The sequence below is a fragment of the Pinus tabuliformis genome, chromosome J (genome assembly GCF_031772625.1).
Source record: "Pinus tabuliformis cultivar Carrire ecotype Pingquan chromosome J, CPIR1, whole genome shotgun sequence".
NCBI classification, from domain to species: domain Eukaryota; kingdom Viridiplantae; phylum Streptophyta; class Pinopsida; order Pinales; family Pinaceae; genus Pinus; species Pinus tabuliformis.
Genome location: NC_142295.1, coordinates 1569397857 through 1569425430, shown reverse-complemented (window position 1 = coordinate 1569425430; position 27574 = coordinate 1569397857). Strand labels below are relative to the sequence as shown.

General features: G+C 40.1%; 1 protein-coding gene across 2 annotated transcripts in view; it reads right to left on the bottom strand.

Moving 5' to 3' along the window:
• Positions 1-3274: 3274 nt before the first annotated feature.
• CCB3 (cofactor assembly, complex C (B6F)) overlaps positions 3275-27574 on the bottom strand; it is a 107341-nt gene continuing 83041 nt past the window's right edge. For both annotated transcript variants that reach the window (XM_089379773.1, XM_089379772.1), the window contains exon 3: positions 3275-4039. In XM_089379773.1, the coding sequence (XP_089235899.1) occupies positions 3491-4039 (549 nt within the window). In that variant the 3' untranslated portion in view covers positions 3275-3490. The remainder of the gene's footprint in view (positions 4040-27574) is intronic.

The following is a 27574-nucleotide window of genomic DNA, read 5'->3' as shown; positions in this document are numbered from 1 at the left end:
CTCATCTAATTTCTTAGTTAATTCATCTACTTGCGCAGATGCAGTGGTCGATGTCTTCCCTTTCCCTTTCTTCTTGTTGGGGCATTGTCCAGCATAGTGACCATACTTGTGACTTTACTCTCCTTGTGAATATCCTCCCACTCCGATTTTGCTTGGCTTTACCCTGTCCTTCTTTTCTTGTCTAGCAAAGAGCAAGTTCCTCTTCTCCACCTCCACCTATATGTTATCCATTAGGTATCAAACTCTCCCATATCTCCTTTTGGGTGAAGTAGTCCCAAAACCTAGTCCAATTAATAAGCTTTTCTCTAACAAGGATACCTATTACAAAGGTAGCCCATTGCTTAGTACAACCACTCAGTGTTATCTTGACAAGTTCACCTTCATCCATAGCTTCCCCAACAACTGACATTTCATCACGAACCTGTTGGATTCTTATGAAGTATGAGGCTATAATTTCATATATGTTCACTCTTATGTTTCTTAATTTCTTTCTCAATGCCATCTTTCTATTTTGGTTGTTACTTCGGTACAAGTTCATCAACGTTGACTACATTTGGTGAGTTGTATGCTTCCGTGATATGTGACGGATATGTGATCCTTCACAATGTCCAATATGATCCCTCTAACCTACACATCCTTCATATTTTGTTTGGCTACTTGGGTAGGATCCAAAGGGACTTGGATCTCCTTTTTTGCAAGTTCCCATAGGTTATTTACCATCAGAACAATGGTGACCCTCTCCTTCCATGGACTGAAGTTTGCAGTCCCTTTCAACCCATCTTCAAATCTCAAACTTGGTGATCCCATCTCATTAGATCAATTTCAACCATAAAACCCTATTTGCAAGATAATAAATTGCTAGTAAAATAATTTTGTCATTGTAAAACCTTTGTGTTGTCTAATCTCCTCCATCGAGTTTAAATTGCTTTTATACCATGTTAACTCTCTAATACCCAATCTAATTTATTTATACTTATTTTCTCCCCAAAAATTATTTACGCAATAAAATTTGAAAATTGTTGGAAAATAAAATCATTGGTAGTGACTTTTAGAATTGCAGCAGAAATAAAATAGGGAAATCAATTAGTCACACTAGAGTAGAAAAGTTCTACCCAAAACAGTATTCCTTCACTTTATATTACTCAGGAAAATTAGCACCTATCCCTGCAAAGAATACATAGAAAATTAAAATCGTTGGAACTTGGAAATCGACCCCTCTAGAAAATCGACCTCTCTAGAAAATCGACCTCAAGGAATTTGATCCTCCTAGAACTCAATCGTCTTGAAGATTTCAGCCCTAGAAAATCAGCCCTCTCTACCAACTAACATGGCCCCTCTTTCTCCATCTGTACAACCCCTACGCACTAGAGAAAATTCAGCCCCTAAATAATTTGGCCTCTCTAAAACTGGCCTCTCCTCTTCAGTAATTCAACCTCTCTCTTAGACTTGACCTCCCTGAAAATTTCTCTAAAAATTCCCTGGTTGCAATCTTTTTCCCTTCTCTTCAGTCCTATATACTCTCACTCCTTGAGAAAATGGTTTTATTCTTTTTATAATTTCTCCATGGGCCATATCCGTAAGCTCCAAAGTGATTGAGGGCTAAGATTAAATCCCAGCTTTCTTTGATCAACGATGGAGATTAGATTTAAGTCACCTAAATAATTAATTATTTATCTTTAAAAAAGATTAGTCCAAAGTCAACATTAATAAATAATTAATCAATGTATTTTTTCCTAAGTTAAAACTTAGGAAAAAAATTGTATTAGTTGTTCTTCTTAAACAAACACAGAAAAATGACTTCTCTCATATGCAAGACACAAGCCTATGCAAAAGATCTTCCAAAACTACAAAACCAACATTCTTGACCATACAAATGCTAATTTTAATAGACTATAAAGATCTTTTGTAAATTTTTCAAACAAATGAAAAACTAATTTTTATTTTTTCCAAAAAAATTAAGAAACTAATTTTAAATTTAAAAATTGCTTTTATATGGGAAATAGTTTATACTTATTCTATTTAATTTTAATTTTTTTCCAATTGTATGATTGGTGCTAAAATATGAAGTTAATTTATAATTTGATAAATTCAATAATAATTTATTTGTTTGATTGAAATTACAAAAACACTAGTCATATAAATTTTAACCTTTTCCAGACTGAGAATAAACTTTCACTTATTTATCATTACATCAATAATATCTATATTAACTATAATAATGTCACCCTGTACTCTGATCATGGTAAAGAAACCAAAGAACGAATGGACTCTCACAAAAGGAAGCAGACAAGATCGTATCCGGATTTTTTCAAATAAAGGGCATGTTGGCCCCTGCGTTTGGGACATAAGGTAAGGTTATAAAGTTGCCAGAATGTAAGTTTAGGCTAAAGAAAACTAGAACAGAAAGCTGTTATATGTTTACCACCATAGAAGATTTAGAAAGAAAAAATCAAATTTGTCAATGACGGTTAGTCATGACTGGTTCCCATGATGCAGCACTGAATGTAAAGAATATACAATAAATTTTAAATGTTTAATCATATTTGAACAAAACATCTGTCAAGCGCTACAATATTTGAGACGTTCAATCGGCATTTCATTACACTTGCAGCAAACACGGTGGCAAGCATATGGCACCTAAATATCTTATTCATTTCAGTCTTTCCTATTTCTTGTCTGGAACAATAGCTCTTCGAAATTGGTTTAGCGGTGTTTACTTGGAGTCTATGTTGCACGGATGTCTGGGTGCAGGTGTGGGTACGGGTACAGGAAGGATGAAAACTTTATAGACTACGGGTACGGGGTATGGCAATGGCAATTTCTTTTCAGCATAGTTTATCTATTATATGTTTTTGAGGTTTTCCAGCTTTTCAGCAAATTGGTTAGAATTACAAGTTTGAATTGTGAACTCTCCACATTTTTAAATTCCAAATTCCGCTTAAAAACATCAAAAACCAATTTGACCCAAAAAAATTCCAAATTCCAGCTAAGAACCTCAAAACATATAATATATAGACAAAGCCTTTCTAAGGTCATCAGAATGCAAGTACTGTTACGTCCTGCGGAATGGAATTACCTATGCAAGTATGCTTGGGAAAATATTTTTGATTACTTTGGGAATTTATTTTATAGAATCAGAATACCAAAAAATTACAAAAACGTGGTTCTTTTGTATCTCTGCATGTCTGGCATACATCAATCTATATCATATCAACTTTAGGACGAGGTAAAGAAAATCTTCTTTGAAATTTTTTTAATAGCAAGGCCTAGGAAATCGATGCCATGAAACCAGGTGATATTGCCTGAAGTTTGAACCCAAGGAATGAACACGGGGGTATTTAACTGCAGTTTTTAACTCCCTTCAAGCCAACAATTGGTCTTTAAAAATTTGGTATTGTGATTTTAGACAATCGATGGAACTGAGACCTACAGTCCAAATACAAAATATGTTCAAGTAGGACTTGTGGATATCTAGTTTGAACTGATGTAACTAAAGCTGCTGCTGAGAAATAAGAACAAGAAGCCCTTGTGGACCTAGCAGAATTTCATTCAGGAAACTGAAAATAGCAAACCAGACAACAGGAGACACATCAACCCCAGCAACAGGAGGAATCGCCTTACGAGTAGCACTAAGTAATGGCTCCGTGGGAGCATAGGCTATTACATACGGAAACTTTCCCACAGGCAGTTGAGGGTACCAGGACATTACTATCCTCACTATGAACAGAATATTAAATGAAGCAAACATAGGACCTAATATATTTATCGCAATCTTTGTTGTTGATGGATCCAATTCTGCAAGCATCAGTCCATGGATGCCTCCCACCAAATTATGCATATCCGACAGAGTGGTTGCATTTGCTGTATCAGAAAATAATAACCCAGAAAGAACAATGCTGACTCCCAGAAAAGGAATCAATCTTTGGAATGGATCACTTTTGAGCTCTTTATTCTTCACTGTTCCCTTTCTAGTTTCCTTAAAAAATGTACGCAAAAAGCTCCTGTCTCCCATGGAAAGCCTGTAATTTGCATAATATTCCTGCCATGAAGCCAAAGAGGAACAGGTTATCATATATATGAACAGGACCAAAATAGAATCAAAAACTCATGTTTTTCATAGTAACATTTAAAGGTTTATATTAAAAAGGCTGCGGCCAAACCGTGCAGCTAGATTTACCAAAGGTAAGGTAGGAATAGAAGTGTTGCCTCTAGTTCTTCCTGTGCACAGGTTCCATCCAAAAAATACTTACATTCATTGTTCCAAAAACATCTAGCTGCCGATGTGCAGGTATACTAACAAACTGGCCTAAAAGAAACACAAAGCAACAATACATGCTAGAAACCTAAAATAAAACAAGAAATTGAACTGAGCCCAGTGAGCGTAGCAATCATTAGGTCCACATGTGACATAGGTGCCTGAATGGTCTGCTGAAGCTCTGACTGCATGTGCTAGGTGGACAGCAGCCATATCCACTGAAGTTCCAGGCAAGCCGCTTCAGGCTGCAGGTATATTAACAAACTGGCCTAAAAGAAACACAAAGCAACAATGCATGCTAGAAACTTAAAATAAAACAAGAAATTAAACTGAGCCCAGTGTGCGTAGCAATCATTAGGTCCACCTGTGACATAGGTGCCTGAATGGTCTGCTGAACCTCTGACTGCATGTGCTAGGTGGACAGCAGCCATATCCACTGAAGTTCCAGGCAAGCCACTTCAGGCTGCATTGACAAAAATATCCAGTGTTTTTTTTTAAGAACCGGAAGCACCCAGCTGGAGAAATCGCACCAGGAGTAGTTTCACAAATGTACATAGAGCCCCAGGAATGGACCATGGGACTTATGGGGAATTAACCCCACATGTAGCCATTGGACCAAGCGACCGTGCTACCCAGTGTTGGGCATGTGAGACACCAAAATTGGTTGGAGAATCGAGATGAAGTCAATCCATAATTCTTCCAATCAGGGATTGTAATGCTGCTATGGCAGAAGCCATCTCATCCCACGTCCCTCAATGGATAGTAACGAAAACCCATGCCTCTACTTCCCATTCTCTCAAACTGAGAATGTGCTTGCTCTTTTCAATGAAACACTGATCTTGTACCCTGTGCTTTTCCCTTGATTGTCTCTCTAATTCCTTCATCCACCTGCTCCATTTTTCAGTTGATGAAGCAACAATTCTGCTCATATCCTCTACATTCCTTTCATTGTTTCAGAACCTTTTGAAGCTCCTTTAGATTGCAGATAATACATCACTGAACATGGCAATGGCAATATGCCATAGATGGATGCCCTCGCAATGAAAGAATACACCTAGAAAGATTACACAACCCTGGATGAAGGACCAAAGCCACCCAAACTTGCCTTTTGAGCTCCTTTAGATTGAAGATAATACAGCACTGACTATGGCAATGGCAATGCGCCATTAATGGACACCCACGCCACAAAGGAATATACCTAGAAAAGATTACACAACCCTGGATGGAGGATCCAAGCCTGTAATATTCCCTTTTCTTGATATGGTCAAAATGGACACAATCTGCCCATGGTATTTTCCCATGATATTTGTCTTCGTTTTTAGAGGGAAAACAATAAAATAAGGTTTCTAGAGAGTCCATCAAGCCTAGAAAAGGGAATAGGAGCTAGGCATTTGATCATCCTGAGTTTGTCAATCTTATTGTGTGTTTGTTGAGAACTTGGCATGGCCAATTCTAGCTATCCCAGGACGAAAACCCCGTGGTGACATTTGTCTGGTGGATCCATCTAGGATTCACAAGTGTGCTTCAGTGTCTTAGATTAGTCATTGATGAGCAGCCATAGATGCCATTGGCATGGACTTCAGTATGACTTGTATGGGCATGTATCTTTGTTCTCAGTTATTAATATAAATAAGAGGTAGCATTTTCAGATCTCTTTTGTGTTCGGTGTTTTTGATTGCAAGCGTTTTAAATAGAACAATCAAAGGTGTCAGATTTGTTGATTTTTTCGTTGTTTGAGATCTTACAGTGGTATCAGAGTTGTGCATCCTGTCAGCCTGAGGGATTTTTATTTGCAAGATTGTTGTAACTTCGGTGGAATTCCTTCTCATCCTAGCTGGCAGTTTCCGTCTTCAGTGGTATTTGATATCACCCTAGTTGATCTCGTATTTTTTTCAGTTAATTATTTTGGAGCTGATTTAGCTGAGGTGAAGAGTTTTAAGATTAGATTTGGGTCTGTTATACCAGATCTGTCCATTCAAGTTCGAAGGCCATGAAGGATACAAAGTCGATCGATTATTACTATATTTATTGTTAGTGGGCCACGAATAAATCCTTCGCTACCATGGATTTCAACATAATGGGACGTGGCTGATTTGCCAGTTTTCGATGTCTTCGTTGTGACGAACAACTGTTTCAAGCCGAAGGATCATATATTTATCGCTTGAGAAGGAGATCGAGGCCGAGAGGCCATATTCATCAACATTGTATTTTCTGATTGTGAGGGCCACAAGGTTATACATCTGTCGCATTGCAAGGCCAGGAAGCCACACTTCATACAGCGTCGACAGGGCATATTGTCATTGTTAAATTAATGCAACTAGGGTCAAATTCCACTTTGGACAGCTCATTTGATGGAGATGATGATTGCATTGAATTCCTCTTTTCGAAAGGACCAAAATCGACCTAAAGATCACCTCATTTGGACAAGCAGAAGTTGGTTTTTGAATTTATGAACCCTCTCATGTACATTGGGACAGGTCGGCCTCACACATCTGTACAATTGGACAGGTCGGCATCAAGTGGACCCTCATGTAAGTCTATAAATACAAGAGACCTCAAGCTCATTTTCACATCATCATCAAGTATTCTCTTCTCTTCTTCTATTGTTTGGTTCGCACAGGTCTGACGGAGGAAGTCTCGTGCAAGGTCCGAAATTACAGGTCTAAGGCTCACACGTGTCTATGGTTTCTATTTTTCAGCCGCACGCTCGTCACAGGTCAAGTTCGACTGCAATTGCACACTCGCAACGCTTCAGAGAGCGACTGGGAAGCCATAGTCGCTCGCATAACAGCCTGAAGGAAGTGACCAGGGCTTAGAGACAGTTCTGGGAGGTCTAGACCCTAGTCGCTCGCTTTCCAGTGCCTCAGGGAGCGATTGGGTTCTGAGCTAGGGTTTCACAGTCAGGGTGCCACAGTCGCTCTCTTACAGTGTCTCAGGGAGCGACTGGGAAGGCTCAGTCACTCACAAATTATCTTCGTGAGTGCAACTAGGGTTCTGAGCTAGGGCTTGACAATTGACCGTAGTTGACCACAAATGACCGCAGATGTCTGAAGACTGGAAGGCTTCTCTCTATTGTACAGTAATTATGGAAGTTTGCTTCTGATATGTATTGGGTAAATCTTTATTGGATGATTATGTATTGGGCTCATTGTACTCTCTGCTGAAACATTTTATGACAATCTAATAAGAAGAAGATTTGAAAGGGTTCTCCCCCATAGTGTGGTTTTTCCCTGGTCTTTGACCAATCTGGTGTCTCTTGTGGTTGTGCTATTGTCTCCTTTGTCATTGCATATATTGTTCTATCTTCAATTATTGTTTATGTTTGGAAACATTGTTAATAATTGGATGCATTGCTAATGAAGAATTGATTTGCGCTGAAGTAATTGGAACAACATAGAACAATCTGAAAAATTAACATGGTATCAGAGCTAAGGTGAAGGACAAGCCCAAAAAGAGACATTGAAGCAATCATCCTTGGAAAGTTGAAAGAGTCGATCTAGTCAAAGACAAGATGACTTCCTTCTTCAAGAGTGATGAGAAGTTGGGTGACTCATCCAATTTTGTTGCATGGAAAGTCAGGTTGGAGATCATAGTTGATAACAATGATGTTTTGGACTATATTCAAGGAAGAGTACCTGAGCCTCTAGAGAATGTTTCCACTGTTGTCAAAAACAAGCACAAGAAAGGTGAGTTAAAAGAAAAGCAAATTATAGTTGATGGTTTACAAGATAATTTACTTGCATATGTTGGAAACTTGAGAAGGTCTAAAGACATGTATGATAAGATAGTCGGCATGTATGAAGTCAACAATTTGAATGAAATCATCTCCTTGAAAGATCAACTCAAAGACACCAAGATGAACAAAGGAGAGTTCGTGCAATCCTACATAATGAGGATATCTCGTCTTAGAGATCAATTGCAAAGAGTTGGAGAATTTGTGCCTGACAGGGAATTGGTGATCGTGACTCTAAGAGGTCTCCCTCCTATTTGGGAAACCTTCATTACTGCCATAAGCAACAACAATGTCCTCCCGTCATTTGATGAAATTGTTGGAAAGCTTACACAAGAAGAATCAAGGATGATATCAAGAGGAAGGATTCAAAAACATGAAGAAGGAGAGCCCGCCCACTACATATATCACTCGTGACAAAAGGAAGAAGAAAGGAAAAGGAGGTCCATCAAGGAAGCCTCCTCTTCGAAATGCAGAAAGAAAGGATGATAGAACATTGTCTCATATTGAATGCTATAATTGTCACAAGAAGGGTCATTATGCACGAGATTGTCCCGAGAAGAACAAAGGGCCACATTACAACACTAGAAGCAACAACAACAGGTTCAATAATCAAAGGAGAAAAGATGATCGAAGAAATGACCGCAACAAAAGATATGAAAGTAGAAGAAGGGATACCTCAAGCGACCGTGAAGAAGATCGTCATCCTCAAAAGAAGTCAAGATTTCCCAGGTATGAAAGTAATGTTGTAAATCAATCTGAATACATTCTTATTTCTGCACTTACTAGTTCTTCTCCTCCAGATTCATGGGATAGTTGGGCCACTCATCATTTCTCTAGATATAAGGAAGTTCTCTCTAATCTAGTAGAGAGGGAGACTAAGCTGAAGATTATTCTTGGAGACAACTCTACTCATCCCGTAAAAGGTTTTGGGTCCGTCAAATTTCATTTGAATTCTGGGGAATCAGTTTTGTTGCATGATGTTATGTATGTACCAGGATTAATGAAGAATTTGGTATCTATATCCACTTTGGAAGATAAAGGGATGAAGGTTTCCTTCATCAAAGGAAACGTTCTAGCTTGGTCTGCTAGTTCACCTATGAGAGATGCATTCACATTAGGATCAAGATCTGAAGGACTCTATAGAGTCATTGGAAGACCTCTTCTAGCATTGGTTCATAATACTAATCACCTAAGCGAGTTATGGCACTGAAGATTAGCTCATCTACATTATGATGCTCTTCCGAAATTAAGAAAATTGGTCTCTAGTATTCCCGATGTTCAAGCCCATCATGATGGAGTATGTCTAGGTTGTGTGAGTGGAAAGAAGACAAGGGGACCATTCCCCTCTAGCAAGAACAAGACAACTGACATCCTCCATCTCATCCATTCCGATATATGTGGTCCAATGCCCGTGCAGTCTATTGGTGGCCATCTCTACTATATCACCTTCATTGATGACTTCTCTAGAAAGACATGGATATATTGTTTGAAGCACAAGGATGAAGCCTTCGAAATATTCAAAGAATTCAAAGATTTGATCGAAAATCAAACAAGATAATCTATGTATTCAAGTCTGACAATGGTGGGGAATACATGTCAAATGACTTCATAGCATTTTTCAAGAAAGAAGGAAACAATTGTGCCATATACACCTGAACAAAGTGGATTACCAGAAAGAAAGAACAGGTATATATTAGAAGTTGCCCGTGCCATGCTCCATGATAAAAAATTGCCAAAGTTCCTTTGGGGAGAAGCAACGCACACTGTTGTATATGTTCAAAACAAGGTGCCTCATCAAGCACTAGAAAACAAGACCCCCGAAGAAGTGTTCACAAGTGTCAAGCCCGACATAAGTCATCTCCACATCTTTGGATGCCCCGTATATTTTCATGTGCCGAAGGACAAAAGGAACAAGTTGGAGGCAACTGGAAGGAAAGGTACGTTTGTGGGTTATTGTGAAAATTCTAAAGCTTATAGAATATATATTCCTGGTCAAAGGAAGGTTGAAATTAGCAGGGATGTAACATTCGATGAAGATGTTGCTCTTGGAAAAGCAAAAGATCTTCCTCCACCTCCTCCTCCCAAGAAGAGGAATGATGATAGGGATATTCTAGATGGTCCTTTTGTGCCCGAGTCTGAGACTGATATTGTTGATGATCCCATGGAGCCTATGGATCCCTTAGATCCTCCTCCAAGTGATCCTCCTACTAGGAAGAGACCACTTTGGCTCTGTGACACTCTACAGGATGCTGAGAGACATGTTCTCGTTCGAAGATCATTTAGAGAAAGGAAGCAGCCATGCAAGTATCAGGGATATGTTGCAGCCATGAGCACTATGATTCAAGACGAACCTTCCACATTCGAAGAAGCTGTAAAAGAACAAGTTTGGAAAGATGCGATGGCCGAGGAATATGAATCAATTATGAAGAATGATGTATGGGATGTTGTGCCGAGACCGAAAGGGAAATTTGTGGTGACTTCAAAGTGGCTATTCAAGATCAAGCATGGAGTTGATGGTAGCATTGAGAAATACAAGGCAAGGTTTGTGGCTCGAGGATTCTCACAGAAAGAGGGAGAGGATTATGATGATATATTTGCACATGTGGCTATTAGAAAGATTTGGAATGACAGAATTCAAGTCCATGGCCACACCGATGGAAATGAATTTCAAGAAGTTATGTGGAGAAGTTGTGGGACCCAATTTGGCAAATCCATCTGAGTATAGACAATTGATTAGGGCTCTGATGTTCCTCGTGAACACCCGTCCAGACATATGCTATGTAGTGAACAAGTTGATTCAATTCATGACCAAGCCTCTCCATGCACATTCAATTGTCGCCAAACACATCTTAAGATTTTTGAGAAGATATTTTGGTGTAAATCACATTATGATACATTTGTCAACGCGTTTCAAACCAACGAGTGTGGTTCATCGTCAGGCCAACTTGTCCTGACGATAAACCACATTGTCCTGACAATGAACCACACTCGTTGGTTCAAAACGCGTCGACAAATGTATCATAAGGTGATTTACGCCGAAAAATCTTCTCAAAAACTTGATATGGATCACAAAAGCCTAAATTCAACAAACATCTTAAGATATTTACTTGGGATGATCACACTTGGTCTAAGATACTCTGTTGGAGATGTTTGACTTCATGGATACACAAGACGCTGACTGGGCAAGAAATGTTATCGACAGGGAGAGTATGTATGGATGTTTTTTTAGTCTTGGATCTTCCATGATATCCTGGATGAGCAAGAAGCAAAAGTCCAGACTCGTAGGATTGAGTACCGTCGAGACAGAGTATACTGCCGCTAGCATGGCTAGCTGCAAAGCCGTTTGGTTAAGGAAGCTATTTGAGCAGGTCCTAGATACTACAATGATATATTGCGACAGCAAGAGTGGGATCTGTCTGGCAGAGAATCTCGTATTTCATGACAAGTCCAAGCACATAGAGATCTGATATCACTTCATTCGAGACATGGTGCAGAGAGGAGCTGTTAGACTCCATCACATATCGAAAGATGAATAGATTACAGATATTCTCACCAAGGCTTTGTCGAAAGGGAAGTTCTTGGTCTTCAGAGAACAGCTTGGAATGATGGATGTGACCCCTCCTGATAAGGGGCAACGTTGATCGAGGACACTAAGCCAGCTCTTCCCCCCTGTTGAGCTCCCAGGGTGAGGAATTGAGATAGAGGGCTCCTGGGGTTGAGGGATCTCTAGACAATAGGGTATTACCCCTATCTGTTACCCATAGGGTTGGAGATGTTGCTCCCCTATCTACGCATAGGGTTGGAGATGTTGCTCCCCTATCTGGTCTATGCAGAGTATACCCCAGTTGGCATCATACCCACAAGCCAAGCTTGTTGGGAATACCACTCCCCGTTTGGCCAACGGGTTGAGAGTGTACTTGGGGTGTACAACCCAAGTTGATTATGATGCAGGTGTTCTACCTCATGACTCTTAAGGGTCATTGATGGGAAAATCGACAGGCAATAGGATTGGGTTGAGATTTGCTCCCCTTTGTATTTCTGGGTTCAGAATGAGCTCCCGATGGGATTCCAGTGTCGAGATGTGCTCCCCTGTGCGTTTGGATATCCTATTGCTCGATATGGGGTTGAGATATGTGACTCCCTTATTGAAGGAAATGTGACTAGGTTCGGTCTTCATAAACGTATTTTTGATATTTGTATTTATTCAAGAAAAGAAATATTATTTTTATAATATTGTCAATGAGTTTCTTGCTCATTGAAGTAAGTCTAGCACATGTTAAAGTGCTATAGGTGAGTCAAAGAGTCAAAAGAATTATGTTGAAGACCTTAAGGGTATGTTACATTATGTATATTTATATAAAAGAGTCAAAGCAGACACCTCCAAGCAAAGTCAAGTCTCCTCTTAGCAAAGACACCATCAAAAGAAGCAATGGAACCATTAAAAGCACCCATTGAAGCAAAGGAAGTCAATTCGGCCTCAAGACGGCAAGTCGGCCTAAAGGAGGGACAGTCCTCTATATATAGAGGTTGTCCACTCCCTCTCAACGTCAATCAAGCATCTCTGAAATTAGCGAAGGAAGAAGCCGAGATAAAGTGAAGGGAAATAAATCTAAAAGGGTCTCCAAAGTGCAGCGAAGTAAGGAAGAAGAAAAGCGAAGGTAGAGGATTGTTTATAGGGTTAGAAACAGTCACACGTGCGAAGAAAAGGACGTCAAGTCTGTGGGTATGACAGCAGGGGCAAACAGTCCATGAAATAGTGTTGTTTGGGCTTGAAACTAGGCCTCCCAAGTCAAGCGAAGAAGTCTATCTCTCTAGTGAAGGAAAAGGACCCTAATTCTCTAGGGTACATACCACACGTGAGAAAACTAGGGCAGTCATACAATCATACAACAATACATCAAGAAGGAACTTTGTTGGTCAAGAGAAGGAAGGAGTATCATTAGGTGAAGGATCTCACTAAGTACAAAAGATAAGTGTCTCTTCTAGAAGGACTACTAACAGTGGAAGGAAGAACGAAGTGTCGGAAGGAGGACGAAGTGTCGGGAGGTGGACAAAGTGTCGGGGAGACATAGTGTAGAGAAAAGGAAGGACTTGACTTGTGCTTGGAGGATCTTCTAGTCAAGGGTCTAAGGTTTGGCATTGATCAAAAAAGAAGCTTCAATAAGAGAAAACTTACCAAAGGGTTTTCCTCTCAAGAGAACAGAGGTTTTGACCCTCGCAGATAGCCAATATCTTGTGTTCGTGTTTTATGTTTTGATAGCAGTTTGATGAAGTACACACACATGCATTAATAAGAGAAGAAGAAGATTAAGCTAACAAAGACAAATCGTAAAAAGACTTCACAAGTTGCTATCAAGTCAAGAAGAATCACACTACACCTACTTGCCCTAGATTCTTCAACATGGTATTGGAACTAAGGTGACACGTCAAGGAAAGGGCATCTCAGGAACACTCATCAAGGAAGGACATCTACAAAAGTTGAAGCATCAAGCCAATAAGTCTCTATCACATCAAGGAAAGAAGGTCTATCATCTATCATTCATTGGGGGAGTCTACAAAGCTAGAAGAAGAACCTTATATAAAGGCACCTACAAAGAAGAGCAGATCAAAGAGGGACCTACATCAAGTAAGTCTCATCATCAAGCAAGCCCACTTGGAGAAAACATCTTGAGGAACATCAAGATTCAAGGAAAGCAATCCATCAAGACTTCAAGGAGAAAAGAAGTCAACTACATTTCAAAATCTATTAAGTAAGTATATGTCCCCTTCTGAATATACATCAATGTCTTTTTGCAAGGAAAGCAACAAATTGATAGGTACCAATAACTTTCTTGCATGGAAGAAGAGGATTGATCTACTTCTCAAGGAAAATGAACTTCTAGAAAATATCAAAGGGAATATCACTATCCCTACTAAGGAACAAACTCAAGCCTTAGCCAAGTATAATAAGGATGAGACAAGAGCTCAAAGGATTCTAATAGAATCTATCAAGGACTCTCTCATTCCTTATGTCTCCAAATTTGAGACATCAAAAGAAATTTATGATAAGCTAGTAGAGTTATTCTTGGTATCCATAGTTAGAGAAGTGATATCTCTAAGGAATGAATTGTACAAGATGAAGATAACAAAGGAAGGAATAGCTCCCTACTTCATGAAAATCTCTGAGATGAGGGATCAACTTCAAGAGCTAGGGGAAGTCATGTCCGACAAAGAAATGACAACCGTAGTACTCAATGCTCTACCTGAGGACTGGGGTAACTTCACATCAAGCATATATGCCAAGAAGCAAGCTACCACACTAAGTGAAATGTAGTCTCTAGCAAGACAGAGGAATCCAAACTCAAAGCTAAGGAAGATGTGGGATCAAAGGAGCAAGCATTTGCTACCATGGCCAAGAGAAGAGAAAATTTGGCAAGTTTCGTCCACGAAGAACAAACAACAAAGATATGTCCAAAATCCAATGCTATGGATGCCAAGAATATGGACACTACATAAGGAATTGTTCTAAGCTTAAGAAGGACAACAACAACAAAAGAAAGAGGGAAGAAGCTCACATGACTCAAAAGGTGAAAGAAGAAGAAAAGAAGCAAAAGAAGGAAAATCCACCGGATCTCTTCTATGACTAAGTCAAACTCTTTACTTAAAGTCTTCTTTCAAAGTTTTGAGTAGAATAGGAGCATGTAGGAATAAAATAAAATTGCATGGCTAGAAACATCTTCTAGAATCTAGAAGCATGAAGCACATAGAGTTCTAGATACTCATGTAGAAAGAACGTTTATAAATGAGAACAAAATGCATGGTTAGAAATATCTTCTGGAATATGGGAGTATGATGGACATAGCTCAAGATATTCATGTAGAAGGAGCATACCTTGAATAGGACCTCATCCACAATGAAAGAAAATTGATCATGATAAAGAATCTTAGAAGACCTCCATCATCAAAAGGAAAGAAACATTTGCAAGGCAAGGGTCTTTAAGATCCTATGATGGAATCTTCAAAAGAAGGTTCATAAACCAAAGCAGATGTCTCATTGGGAATCCCATTCATGGGATTCAAGAAAAGGATGATATGCAAGCAGGGTAAGACGAAGCAAGAAGGGCCACACCAAGGACAACCAAATGAAGCTAAGATGATCAAAGGAGAATCAAGATGAGGTATATATGCATCAAAGTTTAGTCATGTTATTATTGAGTTATGGGAATAGTTCTATGACATGATCAAGTATGTTAGAATCTCTTTCACCAATGACATGCTCGAAGGCATGTACTACAATGCAATGAAGGTCAACAAAAGGAAATACTCACATAAGGAGTATAAAATTTTTGACTAAGAAGCAAGTAAAGAAGAAAGCGTTGACTAGTCCTAGAAGCAAGCAATGAAGAAGTACTCCCACAAGGAGCATAAGGTGGTTGACTAATCTATCCAAGGAGAAGCAAATGAAGAAAGAGATCAATCATGTGAAGAACACCATGATCACCGAGAATCACTATCTGACAAGATACTTTGAAGATATCTCCCGAAAGAAGGCAGGACAACTCTGACAAAGGAAGGAAAGACCCTTGACACCTATGAAGGCCTTGGAGATACAAAAGGTGCAGATAATTGATTCTACTCTACAAAGATGTCATGATGAAGAAAGCCATCCAACAAAACTTAATGTTGAAGCAATAACAGGATGAAGTCATGAAGGGCTACTCGACCAAAGCATGGGAACAAGCAAACGAAGCATCCATGAGAAGAGTATTCCAAAGCATGAACAAGATGACAAAGGAGTAGCCAAGATGACAAGAGATCCTAATATATGACAAGAAGACCAGTTTCCACAAATGAAGCAATGACTAGACAAACCAGGAAGGAAAGTGATCGATGGATGGTGCCCTACCAAAAGGAAGTTTGAACCAAGACTTCATGACATCAAAGGAAAGAAGATCAAGCAGCTGAAGGACCCACGAAGAAGAAGTTGTTGATGAATGGACAAGTCCCTAGCTAAGAGGGAGTTATAACAAGTTCCCAATTACAAAGGAACTTGGACAAGTATCTTGTCACAGGATACTTGGGCATATCTTCCTCAATTGAGAGAAGTGATAGACACAACATTCTTGTCTTCACTTGGGAAGAAAGAATGGGAGGATTGGGTAATTATCTAGCATCTGATACTCTGAGGATGTGTAGGGCATCCAAGACAAAAGTAGGCAAGAGGACCGATATTCTTTGAGGGTTGGAAACCCAAGCTAAGAATAGTCGATAGGAATAGTCCTAGAAGGTTATACTCAGTGAACACTCGAGTGGGTATGTACCTTGAGAGACAATGACTATGATGTCTATATGTCATTGGTCTCACCAACATTGTGCTCTGATCTATTGAGAGATAGCATTGTCAGTCAAGGCCTTGTTGTGGATACAATATTGGTCACTATGATGCTATAACAGATGGATATCCAATCTGGTTTCTCTTATGTGAATTCTTCAAGATTGATAATAGCCAAACACCTTGTAATATTGTATGAATACCTCCCTAGTTAAGAGGGAGTGTTGAAGGAAATGTAACTAGGTTCAGTCTTCATAAATGTAATTTTGATATTTGTATTTATTCAAGAAAAGAAATATTATTTTTATAATATATGTCAATGAGTTTCTTGCTCATTGAAGTAGGTCTAGCACATGTTAAAGTGCTATAGGTGAGTCAAAGAGTCAAAAGAATTATGTTGAAGACCTTAAGGGTATTATGTTGAAGAATTATGCATATTTATGTATAGGAGTCAAAGAAGACACCTTCAAGCAAAGTCAAGTCTCCTCCTAGCAAAGACACCATCAAAAGAAAAAATCACACCATTAAAAGCCACCATCGAAGGAAAGGAAGTCAAGTCGGCCTCAAGACAGCAAGTCGGCCTAAAGGAGGGACATCCCTATACATTCCCTCTCAACGTCAATCAAGCATCTCTGAAATTAGCGAAGGAAGAAGTCGAGAGAAAGTGAACGGAAATAAGTCTAAAAGGGTCTCCAAAGTGCAGTGAAGGAAGGAGGAAGAAAGCGAAGGTAGAGAATTGTTTCTAGGATTAGAAACAGTCACACGTGCAAAGAAAAGGAGGTCAAGTCTGTCGGTATGACAGCAGGGACAAACAGTCCATGAACTAGTGTTGTTTGGGCTTGAAACTAGGCCTACAAAGCCTCCCAATTCAAGCGAAGAAGTCTATCTCTCTAGCAAAGGAAAAGGACCCTATTTCTCTAAAGTACGTACAACATGTGAGAAAACTAGGGCAGTCGTACAGCCATACAACTATACATCAAGAAGGAACTCTATTGGTCAAGAGAAGGAAGGAGTATCCTTAGGTGAAGGTCCTCACTAAGTACAAAAGATAAGTGTCTCTTCTAGAAGGACTACTAACAATGGAAGGAAGAATGAAGTACTCGAAGGAGGACGAAGTGCCGAGGAACGAAGTGTCGGAAGGAGGTGGACAAAGTGTCGAGGAGACATAGTGCAGAGAAAAGGAAGGACTTGACTTGTGCTTGGAGGATCTTCTAGTCAAGGGTCTAGGGTTTGGCATTGATCAAGAAAGAAGCTTCAATAAGAGAAAACTTACCGAAGGGTTTTCCTCTCAAGAAAAGAGAGGTTTTGGCCCTGGCAGAGAGCCAATATCTTGTGTTCTTGCTTTATGTTTTGATAGCAGTTTGATGAAGTACACACATGCATTAATATGAGAAGAAGAAGATTAAGCTAACAAAGAAAAATTGTAAAAAGACTTCACAAATTGTTATCAAGTCAAGAAGAGTCACACTACACCTACTTTCCCTAGATTCTTCAACATCCCCCATGAGATAGAGGGTGGAAGTTAATGCTCCCTGATTCTTCTTCTTTTAGATTCGAAAATGTTTCAACAGATAGAGTTGAGCAGAGATGGACACGACATGACAGGACAATATTTGCAGGCGGAACTCTTCCTAGTTGAGAGCGAGTGTTAAATTTATGCAACCAGGGTCAAATTCCACTTTGGACAACTCATTTGATGGAGATGATGATTGCATTGAATTCCTCTTTTTGAGAGGACCAAAATCGATCTAAAGATCACCTCATTTGGACAAGCAGAAGTTGGTTTTTGAATTCATGAACCCTCTGATGTACATAGACATAGGGCGGCCTCACACATGTACAATTGGACAAGTCGACTTCAACATCAAGTGGACCCTTATGGAAGCCTATAAATACAAGAGACCTCAAGCTCATTTGCACATCATCATCGGGCATTCTCTTCTCTTCTTCTATTGTTTGGTTCACACAGGGTTGATGGAGGAAGTCTTGTGCAAAGTCCAAAATTACAGGTCTGAGGCTCGCATGTGTCTAGGGTTTCTATTTTTCGGTCGCATGCTCGTCACAGGTCAGATTCCACTGTAGTCGCTTGCTCTCAATGCTTTAGAGAGCGATTGGGAAGTCGCAGTCGCTCGCATAACAACTTGAAGGGACTCAGGGACAATTATGGGAGGTCTAGACCCCAGTCACTCGCTTTCCACGCTTCACGGAGCGACCGAGCAAGTCATAACCACTCGCATACAGTGCCTCAGGGAGCAACTGGGTTCTAAGCTAGGGTTTCACAGTGCAAGTGCCACAATCGCTCGCTTACAGTGTCTCAAGGAGCGACCAGGAAGGCTTAGTCCCTCACAGATTATCTTCTTGAGTGCAACTCGGGTTTTGAGATAGGGTTTGACAGTTAACCGCAAATGTCTAAAGGCTGGAAGGTTTCTCTCTATTGTACAGTAATTCTGGAAGTCTGCTTATGATTTGTATTGGGTAAATCTTTACTAGATGATTATGTATTGGGCTCATTGTACTCTCTGCTGAAACATTTTATGACAATCTAATAAGAAGAAGATTTGAAAGGGTTTTCCCCCATAGTGGGGTTTTTCCCTGGTCTTTGAACAATCTGGTGTCTCTTGTGGTTGTGCTATTGTCTCCTTTGTCATTGCATATATTGTTCTATCTTCAATTACTATTTATGATTGGAAACATTGTTAATAATTGGATGCATTGCTAAATGAAGAATTGATTTGCGCTGAAGTAATTGGAATAACATAGAACAATCTGAAAAATTAAAGTCATGAGCGGAGCCATATCCAACTATACGACGGGTTGCAAGACCGAGTGCCATCCCTTGTTTTTTTTATCTCACCCATCCTTTATTCGTGCTTTTATTGCCCTAATCCCTCGGAATCTCCAATCTTTTAGTTTGCTTCAGATCGACCGATGACTCGAATGTCGGTCTACTGTGTGATGGGTGCTAGCCTTTAATGTCTCGCAATTGGTTGTTTTATTATTCTGTGTGGATCCAAGTTTTGACCCTGGAATAATGTCCTCTCCTCTAATCAACATGACCATATGCGAACGGATGAAATAGGACCAGTTCAAATTAATGCTTTTCAACTCATAGCAATGTCGTGGAGCCTTGATCTCTCTGGTTTTTTTAAGAAGAAGAGGTACGCTCAGTGGAGGTTGTAAGCACCAACAATTGACCGTGGTCTAGAGAGAGCGAGGAGCTGTTATTCGCACAGCGTCCAAGAGAAGAAGGTAGCGGCGGAGGACCAAAGGAAGCATCCCGCACCAGCGGATCTAGCGAAGGAGGTATTACACTTCTGTTGTCAATTTTCCAAGGGAGGTTTTGGAGAAGAGATTTCTGAAGGCCACAAAACCATAATCAACTTTGTCAAGATTTTGATGGTAAATCATAATAGATAAAACATTCTCCACTACAGCTGTTGGGAAATCAATTTTTATATCAATCTGTCCATTTTGCAGGTTCAGAAGTAGTGGAATGCCATTTAGAGGATTCTTGTTGCCACCATACATGGTTTTACAACACTAGTCTATGGCAGTACCATATCGAGCATTCAAGTGCCATACGCAGTCTGCAATGCTGCCAAAATATAATTTCAAAGGATAATCTATAAGTTTTAAGCGTCTGGAAGGTCAAGTCAATTGGTTGTAGTAATGCCATAATCGTCTCGAGGTTGTGCCAACGAAAAACAAAAAGTATCTAAATAAATTCTTGGTGGAAACCCTACAAGAATTGTGTAAAACCAAGTTTCACAAGGGCGTTAAAGCCCATGGCCATAAGTAACACTAAATGTGGAGGGAAGCTCCTTTGTAGTACCCAAAGACACTAGTTATGTTGAACGAATTTTACCGCTATGTGAAAGGCATCAAGGGATACTTTGACCATGAGAAACCTTAATCAAGTGGAGACTGCTTATTTTATTGCAGTAGTGCTTGGATAGAGAGCTAAGCCCAAGGTTACAGACTACATTTCATGTGTTGCATGGAGGGGTTCTTAACAACAGTCGAGCCAATTAAATTGTTGCAGCACCAACAAAACCCAGCGAGAGGAAGGGGAGCTCGACCCATTTAACACTAGCATCAGCAAGGATGCAAGTGCAAAACGATGACAATCTAAACATTTATTTCAGCAAGTTTGTCTCTGTTCATAGAAGGATTTCATTAAAATGGTCGAGATGTGAGACCAGGCCGAAATCTGAGGGACATGGACGCAGGAGTCAAGCCAGGGTACAAAGATCAAGAGTGGTGAGGGCATTGTTTGTAATCGTAGGACCATGGAGCATCAAGGGCGCACAGGTTTGGGTCATCGAGAGGTCATGCGGGGCCAATCCAAATGTGCGTTAGGTGAGGGAGTCATATGTACTATGTAACTACAACAGAGTCGATCGCAAGAGGGTCTTTCCCCTAGAGTCAGAGGGGCCACAGGGCAATTGTAGAGGCCACGTGATCAACAAAAGTGAGTTTCCACAGCCATAGAGGAATAGCAAGGGACAACTAAAGACCGTAAGCCACTTCCAAAGTCGTGCTAGAGCGATGGTTATTCTAGGTAGTGAAGGGTAGCCAGTAGTCACAGTCACCAACACCGAAATCCAGATTTGAAGGTCGACAAACCATACTCTGATATGCACCATCAAGGAGTCGAGGAGTGGACGTAATTTGCAGGTAAGCCACGCAGCCACCAGGGAATCGTATGGAGCGATATTTTGGATATATTAGAGCTATAAGGGTCCAATTATGGGAGATATAAGGATTTGATTGTAAATATTAAAAATATATATATAATAATAATAAAATAAAAATAAAAAAGAGGAGGAAAGAGAGTATAGGTATAGTCGGTAGTTCATTGAGGTTGTTGCTAAGCTTGTTGTGGATTTAAATAAATAAAAAAGTGTTGGGGAATTTATCATTATTGGGAAATATCATAGGTTGGTCCCCAAAAACACATTCCCAAATGGGATTTTGTGTCATTATGTGATGGTGATGTGTGGAGCCATTAGTAAGGTATGTAATGTGATTCAAGTAGTTGGGGATTATTGTGTTCATAGGTACACCAGGCCTTATTCATTGGCATCTCTGGGCCAAATTTGTTTGAAGCTAAACTTAATATTTTGGAAGGCATGATTGATATAATCTCCCTATGAAGAATTAGTATATTCCTTCATATTTTCATGCTTATATATTTGAGAAGATGGGTCGTCTTGAAGAGATCCTAGAAAACAACCAAAATCTTCTTAACGAATTAGTAAAAATATATGGTCCTTTACGCACCAATACCTCCTTAGACCAAAATATTGGTCAAAGCAATAGACCATTCTCAAAAAGGGTCCATGTCATTCTGCAACAGAAGCACCCATGGGAAGTGAAGGAAGGACAGAGAAGAGGGGCTAAGCTCTTCACACTTGGATCTGAATTACAATGAACAAAGTCAATCATAGACCTTCGTAAGTTGGAGGAATTAGACACGGGTCTGTCCAAGGTGGGGCGGCAAGAATAGAAGAAACTCGGTTGGGCTCTCAAGCCATCCATGCTTGCATTGATACAAGCCAAAATCTGGGAGCATCCTTGTGAAGAGGTCAAGCTCACAATTGCCTCTTGTCTTAGCAGGATCATAGCTTTAAGCCTTTAACATTGCCTCTACCGCCTTACAATAATGATTTCATGAGGGAGATATTGCAGTTGATAGTGGAAACCCTTCAAGGGTTGAACAACATGATGCTTCCTACCTTTCAGAAGCAGCGCATATTTTAGAACTCATGGAAAAGTTCAGCTTTGGCACCTTTATGCTGAATTTGGAATGTGATGACTTAATATTTCAGTTGCTATAGACCTTTTACACTAGCATTACATCAACTCATCCCAATTGTGTCAAAACAAGCATGCAAAAGATTGTGCCCTTATTCTTAGAAGGAGATGCCGACATTTGCAAGATACTAAGATCCAAAGTGTTGACCATTTGGAGAAAGAAATTAGTTGTATTACCAGTTGCCTATGATCTAGTCGAAAAGTTGGTCATGTAAAACATAAAATTGCTCAGAAGGGTGCTAACTAAGAAGGAGTTGAAGAGGATTGATGGAGGATGCAAGAACAAAGGAAATAAAAACTATAGCAATAATGAACTAAGAAGGAGAGGACTATAATTTATCTGCAAGGGACCTTGGGCACCTAACCATTCATGCCCAGGTAATAGGAAGAAGGCAACAAGGGCAAAACAGTTGGAGACACCTTCAGATCATGGGGATTCGTCCATAGTTGGGATCATTGGTTTTCAGGAGAGCACCCATGAAGGATCCTAGCAATCAAGTACCAATGGTGAGCAACAACACAATGTTATTTAGAGAGACTTGCAGGGCAAACCGATGATAAGCATCCAGCTTAATAAGCACTTAGAAATACATGAGGAAAGGAAGGAGGAAATTCTTCCTAATGATGTGGTAGACTCTTGTATAGTTGAGTCCATAGATCTCTAGGAGGACATCCATGAAGAATATGAGCAATCAAGTGTAGATAGTAGTCCACCAGTGCATCCATGTTTGATGACCAAAGAGGATGAACAACAGATTGTCCCCATAGGTGGAGAAGGCTGGGGAGAAGACATTCAAGGAAACTTAAGTGAGGAGCCAGTGATAGTGAATTGGCATCATGAGCATAATCATGAGGGGCAACATGACAAACATAGTATACAGTTCATGTGTTGCATGGAGGGGTTCTTAACAACAGTCGAACCAATTAAATTGTTGCAGCAGCAATGGAACACAGCGAGAGGAAGGGGAGCTTGACCCATTTAAGACTAGCATCACCAAGGACGCAATTGCAGAACAATGACAATCTGAACATTTATTTTAGCAAGGTTGTCTTTGTTTGTAGATGGATTTGATTAAAATGGTCGAGATGTGAGACCAAGCCAATATCTGAGGGACATGGGTGCGGGAGTCAAGCCAGGGCGCAAAGATCGAGAGTGATGAGGGCGTTGTTTGCAGTCATAGGACTGTGGAGGATCAAGGGTGCACAGGTTTGGGTGATCAAATGGTCATGCACGGCCAATCCATAGGTGCGTTGGGCGAGGGAGCCGTATGTACTATGTAATTGCAACGGAACTGGTTGCAAGAGCATCTTTCCCCTAGAGCCAAAAGGGCCACAGGGTAGTTGCAGAGGCCACGTGATCAACAAAAGTGAGTTTCCACAGCCATAGAGGAATAGCAAGGGACAACTAAAGACTGTAAGCCACCTCTAGAGTCATGCTAGAGCGATAGTTATTCTAGGTAGTGAAGGGTAGCTAGCAGTCACAATCACCAATGCCAAGATCCAGATCTGAAGACCGACAACCCATACTTTGATACACACCATCGAGGAGACGAGGAGTGGGCATAATTTGCAGGTAAGCCACGCAACCACCAGGGAATCGTATGGAGCAATACATTGGATATATTAGAGATATAAGGGTTCAATTATGCGAGATATAAGGATTTGATTGTAAATATTAAAAAATATATATATAAAATAAAATAAAAATAAAAAACGAGGAAAGAGAGTATAGGTATAGTCGGTAGTTTCATTGAGGTTGTTGCTAAGCTTATTGTGGATTGAAATAAATAAAAAAGTGTTGGGGAATTTATCATTGTTGGGAAATATCATAGGTTGGTCCACAAAAACACATTCCCAGATGGGATTTTGTGTCATTATGTTATGGTGATGTGTGAAGCCATTAGTAAGGTATGTGAAGTGATTCAAGTAGTTGGGGATTATTGTGTTCATAGCTACACCAGACCTTATTCATTGGCATCTATGGGCAAAATTTGTTTGAAGCTAAGCTTAATATTTTGGAAGGCATGATTTGACATATTCTCCCTATGAAGAATTAGTATATTCCTTCATATTTTCTAGTTTAGATATTTGAGAAGATGGGTTGTCTTGAAGAAATCTTAGAAAAACCAGAATCTTCTTGACGAACTAGTAAAAATATATGGTCCTTTACGCACCAATACCTCCTTAGACCAAAATATTGGTCAAAGCAACAGACCATTCTCGAAAAGGATCCATGTCATTGTGCAACAAAAGCACCCATCGAATGTGAAGGAAGGACAAGGAAGAGGGGTTAATCTCTTCACACTTGGACCTGAATTGTGGGTCGTTTTGAAGAAATCTTAGAAAACAACCAGAATCTTCTTGACGAACTAGTAAAAATATATGGTCCTTTACGCACCAATACCTCCTTAGACCAAAATATTGGTCAAAGCAGCAGACCATTCTCAAAAAGGATCCATGTCATTCTGCAATAGAAGCACCCATCGAAAGTGAAGGAAGGACAAGGAAGAGGGGTTAAGCTCTTCACACTTGGATCTAAATTGCAATGAACAAAGTCAGCCACAGACCTTTGTAAGTTGGAGGAATTAGACACGTGTCTATCCAGGGTGGGGCAAACAGAATGGAAGAAACTCAGTTGGGCTCTCAAGCCATCCATGCTCGCGTTGATACAAACCAAACTCTGGGAGCACCCTTGTGAAGAGGTCAAGCTCACAATTGCCTCTTGTCTCAGCAGGATTATAGCTCTAAGCCTTTAACATCGCCTCTACCGCCTTACAATAATGATTTCATGAGGGAGATATTGCAGTTGATAGTGGAAACCCTTCAAGGGTTGAAAAACATGATGCTTCCTACCTTTCAAAAGTGACGCAAATTTTAGAACTCATGGCCAAGTTCAGCTTTGGCACCTTTATCCTGAATTTCGAATGTGATGACTTAATATTTCAGTTGCTCCAAACCTTTTACACTGGCATTACATCAACTCATCCCGACTGTGTCAAAACAAGCATGCAAAAGATTGTCTCCTCTTAGAAGGAGATTCCGACATTTGCAGGATACTAAGATCCAAAGCGTTGACCATTTGGAGAAAAAAACTAGTTGTATTACCGGTTTCCTACGATCTAGTCGAAACGTTGGTCATGCAAAACATAAAATTGCTCAAAAGGGTGCTAACTAAGAAGGAACTGAAGAGGATTGATGGAGGAAGCAATAACAAAGGAAATAAAACATATAGCAAGAATGAACTAAGAAGGAGAGGACTATGCTTTATTTGCAAGGGACCTTGGGCACCTAACCATTCATGCCCAGGTAATAGGAAGGAGTCAACAAGGGCAGAATAGTTGGAGTCTCCTTCAAATCATGGGGATTCGTCCATAGTTGGACTCATTGGTTTTCAGGAGAGCGTCCATGAAGGATCTGAGCAGTCAAGTACAGATGGTGATCAGTAACACAATGTTATTCAAAGAGACTTGCAGGACAAACCGATGATAATCAGACAGCTTGACAAGCACTTAGAAGTACATGGGGAAAGGAAGGAGGAAATTCTTCCTAATGATGTGGTAGACTCTTGTATAGTTGAGTCCATAGATCTCCAGGAGGACATCCATGAAGAATATGAGCAATCAAGTGTAGACAGTAGTCCAACAGTGCATCCATGTTTGACAACCAGAGATGATGAACAACAGATTGTCCCCATAGGTGGAGAAGGCCAGGGAGAAGACATTCAAGGAAACTTAAGTGAGGAGCCAGTAATAGCGAACTGGCATGATGAGCATGATCGTGAGGGGCAACATGACAAACATAGTATGCATGATGAGCCATTTCTAGAGCATTGGTCCAAGGCCCAAGTTGAAGTTGTGATAGTTGGGCGTCTAGTGCAGACAGGTGCAGAGACATTCAACAGGGCATTAGAATTTCCAAGAGAGGAATGTCGAGAAAAGATTAAGCATTTAAAGACAGATCATATGATGTTGAAGGAGAGGATTTCGATAGTCTGAGGCACTATCTTATAGGAGAACAAGAAAATTGAGGAGCTCATAAAGTATGTGTCGAGTCAGCATTCAAGCTATCTAGTGTTGAGGAACGACTCAAGTCCCTCACAATGCAACAAGAGGAGTATGGTTGGGGGTTCCAAAGCAGCCCTCTACAGGAGCACATAAATAGGGCTTACAGCACTACCAACCCACCTTTATACATTGGGGAGAGTAAGGTAGAGTTTTCCAAATGGATCATGTTGAGTGACCAGGTGGAGCAGCATGAGTGGGGCATCAAGCAGCGTCAACTAGTAGATTTGTTCCATGTGTTGGTATTCATCCTTCCCATGGGATGCACTAGCGAGAGATTATGAATTAGTACTCTATTTATGTGATGATTCTTGGGAGGATACTCTTAGACAAGGGCATATCACAACATGGGCCCATAGGCACAGACAATGATGGAGGGTTGAGGTGGCATCATAACCCACAAGTCCTAGGACTTAGGTGGTTTTGTGATCCAAGTGGACCTATTGATGGCAAGATTGGTCAAAGGATTGTTTGGGATCTAAGTATTGAAGGATCCATTCATGTCCGCTTAACAAGGAATCATAGGGTGGCACAATGGTTTGTATGAGATCTTCATATCAGTATACGAATGCATCTGCTATAGATAGATGTTGATTGCTTGAGGACAAGAAATCTTGGGGCGGGAGGATTTGTAATATTCCCTTTTCTTGATATGGTCAAAATGGACAGAATCTGCCCATGGTATTTGCCTTCATTTTTCGAGGAAAAACAATAAAACAAGGTTTCTGGAGAGTCCATCAAGCCTATAAAAGGGTATAGGAGCTAGCCATTTGATCATCCCGAGCTTTGTCAATCTTATTGTGTGTTTGTTGAGAGCTTGGCGTGGCTAGTTCTAGCTTGAACCTGGGACGAAAACCCCACAGTGACGTGTGTGGTGGATCCAATCCAGGATTCACAAGTGCGCTTCAGTGTCTTAGATTAGTCCTTGATGAGCAGCGATACATGCCATTGGCACGGGCTTCAATATGACTTGTATGGGAATGTATCTTTGTTTTCAGTATTAATATAAATAAGAGGTTGCAATTTCAGATCTCTTATTGTATTTGGTGTTTTTTATTGCAAGCATTTTAATTAGAACACTTGAATTTGTCAGATCTGTTGGTTTTTTCGTTGTTTGGGATCTTACAAATCCACCCCAAATTTGTTGAATATGTTCTTTGCCTCTACTCTGCTTCCCAAATGTTCCACAGGCGAGAACAATTGTCTCCAAGATACCCATATTAACAATGTCATGGGAGGAATCAATAACCTTAGGGGTGAATCAATGAGGTTTAATGGAGACCTTTGTTGTGAATTGCATATTGAGAAATGCATGAGGAATGATAGCACGTTAGTGCCATTCATGGTGGGGACAATGTACAGAAATATAGCCTACCCTTTCTTTTATATTAAGAACAC